The sequence below is a fragment of the Crassostrea angulata genome, chromosome 8 (assembly GCF_025612915.1).
Source record: "Crassostrea angulata isolate pt1a10 chromosome 8, ASM2561291v2, whole genome shotgun sequence".
Lineage (NCBI taxonomy): Eukaryota > Metazoa > Mollusca > Bivalvia > Ostreida > Ostreidae > Magallana > Magallana angulata.
The window spans coordinates 18,712,287-18,722,070 of NC_069118.1; the positions used below are offsets into that span (position 1 = coordinate 18,712,287).

The 9,784-nt window shown below is 29.5% G+C and overlaps 1 protein-coding gene across 2 annotated transcripts; it reads right to left on the reverse strand.

Annotated features, from left to right (window-relative positions):
* Positions 1-3,726: 3,726 nt before the first annotated feature.
* On the reverse strand, positions 3,727-8,566 carry LOC128158522 (uncharacterized). 2 transcript variants are annotated; one of them, XM_052821390.1, is made up of 4 exons: positions 8,255-8,327; positions 6,540-6,683; positions 5,777-5,836; positions 3,727-5,650 (listed from the first exon to the last, which is right to left on the reverse strand). In XM_052821390.1, exons 1-4 carry the CDS (start codon positions 8,325-8,327, stop codon positions 5,433-5,435), a joined length of 495 nt encoding a protein of 164 aa, XP_052677350.1. In that variant the 3' UTR covers positions 3,727-5,432. The 2 variants fall into 2 exon arrangements, 1 of the variants encoding a protein (XP_052677350.1); XR_008240009.1 differs by lacking the exon at positions 5,777-5,836 and adding an exon at positions 8,437-8,566 and having other exon boundaries at positions 5,568-5,650; positions 8,255-8,316.
* Positions 8,567-9,784: the final 1,218 nt, after the last annotated feature.

Sequence of the window (9,784 nt, forward strand, 5' to 3'; positions counted from 1 at the left end):
TCGTTGGTACAAGCTTTTTCAACGCGGGACAGGAAACAGACGACCGGAAACGATTTTTGAATAAATGATAAAAACGCCTAGAGATATTGTCCTTTTCTTATATTCCAGAAAATTTCACATATATCTATCCAGTCATCTCTGAGAAATTTTGTGGACAAAAACTGGGAAAAAAATAATAACAATAAAAAACCTTACAATCACTATAAGGTCTTCCGTTGGAAACGGAAGACCTTAAAAACCTTACAATCACTATAAGGTCTTCCGTTGGAAACGGAAGACCTTAAAAAACCTTACAATCACTATAAGGTCTTCCGTTGGAAACGGAAGACCTTAATAAGGAAGTACGAAAAGAAAACGTTAAATTTTAGCCGATAACTGGTACAGTGCCAGTATACAATATATTTTTGCATGAGAATGATCAAAATTTTTTTTGTTAATCTATTTGACCACCCCCTTTGTTATAATCTCATCCTTATTTGATTTTTTTCTATATATATTAAACCACCTGAGGATGCTTCTAATGTAGTACATGATCACAGCTCTTCTGCTTCACTGAATCTCGAAAAGATATTTTTTATTTACATTCCTGTGTAAAAATTTGACCCCATGGTAGCCAACCAATCTCCAAGAATCATGATTGGAACAACCTTAAATCTACACAACCTGAGGATGCTTCCACACAAGTTTCAGCTTTTATTGCCAATTGGTTTTTGAGAAGAAGATTTTTTTTTAGGTTTTTCTTCATATACCCTCGGTGGTGGCATCACCGTACCCCCAGGAATTATGATTTGAACTTGAATCTACACCCACCGTGTACTCATTGTCATGATCATGAAAATCGGAAGAAACCATTGTCAGTCAATCAAGAAGCAAAATACAGATCCTATTGAAATAACCATAAATCTTTCAGAAGTGGTGAATTTGTTTCTGTTTGCCTGCCTTTTGTCTTTTACATTATCTTTTGTTATGATTGAAAGGTGAACAAAATTTTCTAGTATAAACTGGGGTTTTTTTGTAAATAGTTAAGCATGTTTCATTTGTTTTCGATTGATTAGTATATTTAAAACAATAACATTTGTGTGGGTTCGTTTCTATCTTAATATTAAATTTTTAAATTTTAATATAATGCCATACTTTTGCAATCGATTTTTTCAATTAAAAAAAAAATGGTCAAACACTGAAATGCTTTCTGAAGGGTCCTGAAATCCATTTAAAACAATATTGTTATTACATTAGATTCCTTATTTTACGCGAGTATTTAATTCCGCGATTTAAAGGTTTTGCATCAAATCGCGAGAATATAAATTCGCGAGCGCCAAATTTTTTATCATAATCCAAATAGTTTACATCTGTCTGAAAAATTAAAGCGAGATTATGAAATCCGCGAGATGTGCTTCTCGCGATTTTAGTCGGATATTATTTCTTCCCGTTTAATTATGAATTTACATTATCTAGTTTAATCAGAAAATTTCGTTTAACTTATATGAACATACATAAAACATAACATACTGCAAATGGAACCTTTTGTTGTAATTGCATGTACTTAGGTATAGAATCCTCATCAATAGAATAACAATGGTAAATCGACCCCAAAAAAATCAAGCACATGTTTTCTCCTGCAATTTTTGATATATGATAGTTAATTTGTTTATGTTATATCAACATAAGTATGTTAAGGCATTGAGAAAATTTTGTAAATGTAAAATGGATAAATTTTCACAATGTTGGGTGATCATATGATATTTATGACATCATTTAAGGACTTCGTCAATGTCGTTTTTAGATAGTTATAGTATTTGCATTTTTTTTTTAAAAGTCTATTTAAATATTTTTTTTTCTTTTTTTTTTAAGGAATACACTCTTTTTTTATTAAGCACTTTAACTATGAGGGAAAAATTATAAACCCTATTAGACTTGCCCCTAATTTGTTGAGCCAGTGCTTTTTCTTGATGTCTCAGTCGCCTGTAAAATTTAAAAGTGGGCATTGAAAAGTAATGCCAAAATGACATCTGCCCCGTAAATAGCTCATAAAAGAATAACCTACATAGCATACTTCTTCAAGAAAACATTTTTTACAATGTATAAAGATATGTTAATATGAAGGAAGAACATATTATTTTAAGAAACAAAATACATTTGAATTACATTGTTTATGTATTGATATAGGTTCAAACAGGGGTTTATGCTATATGATTATGATAACATTGAAATGAGTAATATATATTTTATTTTAACATATGTTTGACTTCCTCTAAATTATCTCTTCAATTACAGAAAACCATTAAACATATAAAAGGTAAACAATTTAAGAAAATAACCATTTCATCAAAATAAAACAAAATGTATAAATGTATATCATTAATATAATAATCAATAAACAGCTACTTTTAGTGATCTTATCAGTTTGGTCATACACTTGATCTTCAGATTGTATCTCAAGGATTTAAAAAGAGAACACATTTTTTCAAATAGCTCTAACCATAATTTGATTTAATGTGAATAGTTAATTGAATAGTTGAATAGTCAATGTTTCATTGAGATTGTCTGCTTTAAAAGTAATGGTTATTTATCTACAAAACGATTAAAAAGTGTATTTTCTGTTCTTATACCAGGTAATATAAAAATAGTCCATTATCTTTGTAATGGTTTCCAACTTCGTAGAAAAATGATCAAACACCGTAATGTGCTGGCTGTAAAGGTCCTGACACCCTTTTCCAATGATATTGTTATTACCTAATTAAATTAGCAAGTTAAATAACTTATATAGACTTATATAGACATACAATTGAAATAAAACATCACATAATGCAAAGGAAACACAAGTAAAACGTACCTTTTGGTGTAATTACTTAGGTATAGAATCCCAAGCAATAGAATTACAATGGCCAATCCACGAAAAGACCTAATTACATCTTTCCTCTTGCAGTTTGTTGGCATTCCATTGTAATTGTATTATACGAAATTTCCTATTTTCGCCAGGCTAGCTTAGCCTGTTAATGGTCGTGTAAACCCAATTTCTTTTGAGGGTGGACAGGGCTTTTTCGGGTCCCTATCCCCACCAAATATGAAGACCTAAATATGGGATACACGGTGTTAGCCCGCCGCTTGAAAGATATCAACAATGCAACAGAATATGACTGTCTTACCTTCTTGCCAGGCTAGCTAATCATGCCAATGTTCAGGTCAGGTCAACAAGTAATCATTTTTACTTATTAAACTGTTTCTTTGAATAAAAAAGGAAGTTTATATGAATTTTTGAATTAACGTTTATTAGCATGGTGACATTAATTTGAATAGCAAACCGACCACAGAATTTTATTCGCTATTCCAATAGTATATAGTCAAAAACGAATATAACCCCAACTTCTGAATGCCTTTAAAAATATAGATAAAAAATAATCTCCAAAAACTAAAGTTTCGCAATAAAATTTAAATAGAAAAAAGTTAAATTCGGTGATTTTAATTTTGGTGAATTTCAAAATTCGCCGAAACAAAAAAACCACGAGCCGTACAGTATTTTATTGCATGAAATGATATATATATATATATATCACATATATATATTTCCACACAGAGGTGTCACTTCTTTCAATATTTTAAATACTTTTAATTTATTGTAATTGTATTAAACTGCCCTCATTGTCTTCATTCCGGTTTGTTGATACTCTAGACATATATAATAAAAAATAATATATTTGTTTTATCAATTTATTAATATCATATCATTAGACCTATCGTAAGTGTTCAGAGATAGCTTACTGTAAAGCTTTATATCACAATAGCAAAAATAAGGGGTAAATAAAGGGAAATAATTCTTCTAACATGAAGAGCTACTGTACTATAGGTTTTGAAGAAATTTATGAATACATTTGTAAATAAACTTAAACATAATGCTGATTAAAGGTTGTCAAAAATTACTTTGTCAGGAATTTTATTATCAGTAATTTAAATGGTTATAAGTTCAGTTGTTAGTAATTTAAGTTGTCAGGAAATCTATCTGAATTTTTTTAGTAGGTTGGGGAATACTAGTTTTGATTCTTAAGGCAATTCACTTCACTTGCAATGATTAAACTCTTCATAACATTTATCAACTTGGTGTGTAGCATCAAACATATCTATAAGATCTGAGATAACTGGCAATGCTACAAATTAAATAACGCTATCTAACAAACCAAAGTAATTTCTTATAAAGCTTTAGAAGATTATCAATGACAACTCAAAATGCCCTTTTCTCCTGACGATTCTTGGGAGGAATAATTATTAAAGATTAAAAAATATAATTTTACAATTTCATCAATTATAAAAGTATGTTAAACTTTTTAACTTCTATCTTAAATTGATGAGTTATCTACTTAATACGTCATGAAATAGTACCTTCTTTTTTTAGGTGGAACTACATAAAATTAAAATTATTAACTGTAATACTTAAACAAAGCAACTGGTACCAATTTAAAAGAGGAAACATCTACAGGCTTTGTATAATAAGTAAATAACTAAACTTTTCTCTAATCTGTTGGCTATTTATTAATGCAAATTCAAATTATTGCGCCAAGTGAACTACTTGATGTGACACAATGGTAGACTATATGCACTAAGTGAATAAAACATAATATTTATAGTAAGGTTTTACATGTATCATCAATGAAGCTTATACGACATCACTGTTTTCAATTTCATCAAAACATTATAGTCAACATTTCAACAATTAAAAAATTGTTTCTAAATCACACAGTATAATCAATATAACAGTACTACAGGAAATCTAGCTAAAGTCAACTTATAGATTTTAAGACATAAGTTTATGACAAAAAAAAAGAGACAAAACATGGACCTAACAGGAGTATCAATGCTCATTATTCACGCAAAATTGTGTAAATTGTAAAAATACATCCCCTTTAATATTAAAAGCACATTAAATGATGTACAGGCACGCAACATCATTGGGAGGGGATGGGTAGACATGGATGAATTGCCTTCTTCCTCCTTCTCTTTCACCCAACAAAGATATTTCTTAAATTTACATACAAAATTATTAAGAACTTACTCCCACCCCCCTGCAAAGATTTAAAAAGACTTATCAGCCAGCATATCCTTTTACCCGCCATGTATAAACCATAACATAAATAATTCGGGGTTTTCCCCCTTGATATAGTTGCAGTTTTTCGACTGCTCATGATTTCATTTGACACTCTTTGGTTTTAATATAGGTAGATCATTATGACGATACAGCGAATAATTCATTTTCAAAAACTCTATAGAGAAATAGATACAAAATTATTTATTCATATATAAATGAATACACTTATACTAATTATGGTTTTTGAAATAATATAAAACAAGAAATAACGTGTTTAACAAATTATTGGCATATAATTATATCTGAAAGTTTATGACAGATTATTTCATTCTGTTAATGTTCTTTCATTTTGCATTTAAGCAATATCTGCATAAACGTCATCACGAATTGTCCGTCTTCCAACAGGTTGAGGGCAGCAAAGATACATTTCTCGAATAATTACTAATATCAACATGACACATAAAAAAGATCCAACGGAAATAACTGAGATCGTATAAGATATTTTCACATTTTTTGGTGTTTGCTTTGAGCTTTTCGCTTTATCTTCGTTTTCATGTTCATAGGTGGCAGTTTCTGTACAGTAAAAAATAAGAAGATTTGTCACAAAAACATTAATATTTACTTTCGTTGGTCAGAAAAATAGTTTTGTTTCTATCAAGCCCAACAATACGTATATTTGTTGTTTACGTTAATTTGTACCTGTTATTTTATTTGTGTCTTTTGTTTCATCCTTGCTTTCATTAGAAAAGGTTGATGTGACTGTAATATATATATATATATATTATATTAGTGGTTTTTTTTATTTTAATATATTAAAATAAAAAAAAAACACTAATCGCAAAAGGTTAGCGATATATATATATATATATATATATATATATATATATATATATATATATATATATATATATATATATATATATATATATATATATATATATATATATATATACATATATATATATTAAAATCTAATATCAGTCTTAGAGTTATAAGCAAGCTACAGAGATCCTTTTGATGTAAACAAGGATTGTTTCCTGGTTTTATTTATATTGGTTCAATAAACCGCTAAATACTCCTTTTTAAGCTGATTCCGCTCTCTTCTAATTCTTCTAATTTAAGCATAAATACACTCTGTTAATAGTTCCTAGATTAATCATATTTATTTTAGGTCTAAAAATGAAATCTTTACTTCAACATTCTAAACGCAAATAAAAGTTTTGTTTAAATGATAGAGAATTATGAGCTCTCTATCTCGCTTATAACAGGGTAAATGACATTCAAATGTTGGTTAAAATTCAAAATGCCTTACTAAAGCATTGTAAGCATTAAAAACGGAAACATAATTTTTGACCAATATCGTACGTTGTTAGAGGTTTGGTTTTAATCTTACCATACTAGTATTTCTTAACTATTGTTTCTACATTTTTGGAGGAAAACATTCATTCATATTTACACGTACCTGCCACATGTATAAGGGTAGTTGAAACACAACCGTAGATATAATGGCAGGGTAAGCATTCGCATTTGTTGCCACACTTATGGCCATAGTGTGCAGAAGGACAAACATTCGAGCAGTTGTCACCGTAATAACCAGCTGGACACTCTAAACAGTGAAACAGTATTCCTTCACTCCTTTTTGATATAAATCACAAAAGTCTAAAAATATTATCTATGTACATGTAATTGGAAAATAAACATTAAAACGGTAAAAATGCGTTGAAACACAAATAGGGGCTTTCTATCGCCTTTCCAAAAGACAAATATCGCCTATGTTACTGTGATAAGAAAAGTAAATCCATTTGAATTTACCCTGAATGATTAGGTAGATGGTTTTCGTTGTTTCACAATGTGTAAACGAGCTTTTATATACATGTATCATTTTCCATTTACATCACATGTTTAGAAGTTATTTCATCTCGTATGCATATTAGTTTAATTTATTTAAAGATATTTGAAAGTATTACTCATGCCACGTCCTTTAAAAAGTGGGCAGTGCATCTTTTGCATTCTCATTAACAATGAGAGTCGCTAGAATTCTCGTATTTAATTCTATTGGTCAAATAATAACATCAGCATTACGTGACGAAATATTCCATTCACTATGTCTTGATTTAAAAAAGTGTAGGCCTTCTTTGCCCCCCCCCCACCCTTATCCCATCCCCCGATCCCCTATCTCAACCAAGCGAATTTTGAGAGCTCTTCCAACTAACTTACTTTAATAGTGCCCTTAAAACAACAGTTCTAATCCTGTTTTTAACGTTATCTTGTAAACTCATTGTGCTTAATATGTATCATTACACTTTTGTGTAATTAAACCTTGTTTAAGAAACTGTTAGACTTTAGTATGAAATGTTTTGGACCAAATCGTTTTAACGACCTACTTTACGCTGAACAAATATTGGTACATGTCATAGGGTTTACGTTTTCATGTATGTATTTTGGTAACATAAATGATACTTGTAGGTTTTCGGAGAATTACAAACAATCATTGATAAGTTGATACGCAATTGATACTAATGCATGTAGTCAATAATGTTAAACACTGTAACTTTCATTACATATTTGAAAAAACTTATCAACTAATGCATGCTAGTAACTGAAAAAAATTGAACACATTCATTTTTAGTAAACTGCAATTCTTGTTTTATCCCATACATGCACGGGGAACAAAGATACATGTATGTAAAAGTTAATTTATCATTAATGAAAATATATGTTATCTATAACAAAAATTAATTGCACTCTCATATAGGTATCAATGGAGCCGTAGTTCTGTTAACATGAAATCATGCATAAATTTAACAATTATATTTTCCTGTCAGCTTTTCCTCATAATATCAATTACCACTTAGCGAAAGGATTTTAACATCAAACTTTAACAAAGGTTTAAACAAACAGCATGAAAAAAGGGATATGCTTTCATCAAAATGAAAAAAATACACAAGTTTTAATGTAAATATTTTACCTTTTGAGTTTGTTCATTCACACACAATCTGTTGATAGTATCTTAGTATTTCATGCATGAAAAAAAACCCGTTACCGAGTCATATCACGTAATAGGTTATTATGTTACAATAAATTGACCCGGTAATGACAATTCAGCTTCACGGGGATAAAAGGTTACATTCTATCTGTTCTACTACATGTAATTTCTAAAAATAAAATGTACAAAACCTTTGCATTCGTCACCGTCTTTGTAAAAATTGGTCAAACAACGTTTGCTGTCTGCAAGAACCCTGAAATCCATTCACCCAAAACAGTTTATTATTTTCTGATTCATAAATTATTTTCTGATAAAAGAAACATGAATGTTTAATCAGATAATTTTTATAAAATACAAACGTGATCAAGCATACCTTTTGTTGTACATGTAGTAATTGGTGCAAAGTATCAACACCAATGGAATTGAAGTCCTAAATTGAAAAATATATGTCGAGTACATATTTTCACAATACGTGTGTTGATACATATGCAGTCTGATCGTGTTACATGTTTATCTAGAAAAATAGGGAAGTGATTATAATTTATAAATAGTGTGGCGGAAATTGAATTGATAAAAAAATTAAAAACGTAAATAAAGTCGTTCTAGGAAATGGTTATTGGTATTCAAGACTTAAAGTTTGCAATCTTATATTTTTTACTCAGAAATGATTATTTTGGAATACATTTTGATTTGGATATTTGATAATTTAAAAGACAGATATGCATCGGTACAACGATCATATTTTAGATCTCAGTGTTGAGTACTGTCGTACTCTTACTAAGAACTAAGTATGCTCATAATTCGGCTCTTTTAAAATGTTAAGAAAACAACCGTACGATCTTCAATCCGTTTACCGAAATAAATCGTGTAAAACAATGTTTCAACTAGGTAGAATTCGAAAACGATGGATAATTGTAAAAAATTAAACCAGACCTAGAATATGGATTTTTGGGAATTGTATAGGATTTGTCCTGTTTAAACTAATATTTCTTTTATGTCTGCACTTTACCGCCTGCACCGAAATTTCAGAATGACATTTTAAATCTGCTAATTAAAAAAGATAAATGTTATAAAAGAGGATGTGGTAACTTTTTTTTTATCGTTGTTAAAGCGGCTTCTTGTCTTTGCTCCATTTCGGATTTTTTGTGAATATTCATATGATTTTAACATAAAGCCTTAATGACTTGTTCAGCTTCAGACCACCAATGCTTGAAGAAATTTTTATTTTTATTTATTGAACGCATTCAAGAATCTTTTGCAAACCATGAATAAACTAACATACATAATTGTATGCTTATACATGTATAATATTTTGCCTTGTAAATTGTGTTATAATTTCCAAATTCGAATTATACTGTATCAAATGCAAGTTCAATAGGTTTTCTTTCTCATTTATAATTATTTTCAACAACACAAGACCGCACTTTATTTTCTTCTAATACTTTCAATATCAGGAATATCTGCATCAACACCATCTGGGATTGTGCGTATTCTTTTAAGAAGGGTAAATAGGTAGCATCAGCAAATTTTTCGAAAAAATAGTAATATAAATAAAAAAAATAATGCAGATCAACAGTGTAATAGAAATGTCTATTATCTTACCAGGGGTTGGTCTGTTTCCAGATAACTGCTGGTCGTCCTCTCTTTTACCCATTGTGGCAATTTTTAAAAAAAATCGTTAATTGTTTCTGTTAAACAAACGTGGACAATTTTAAAAGTGC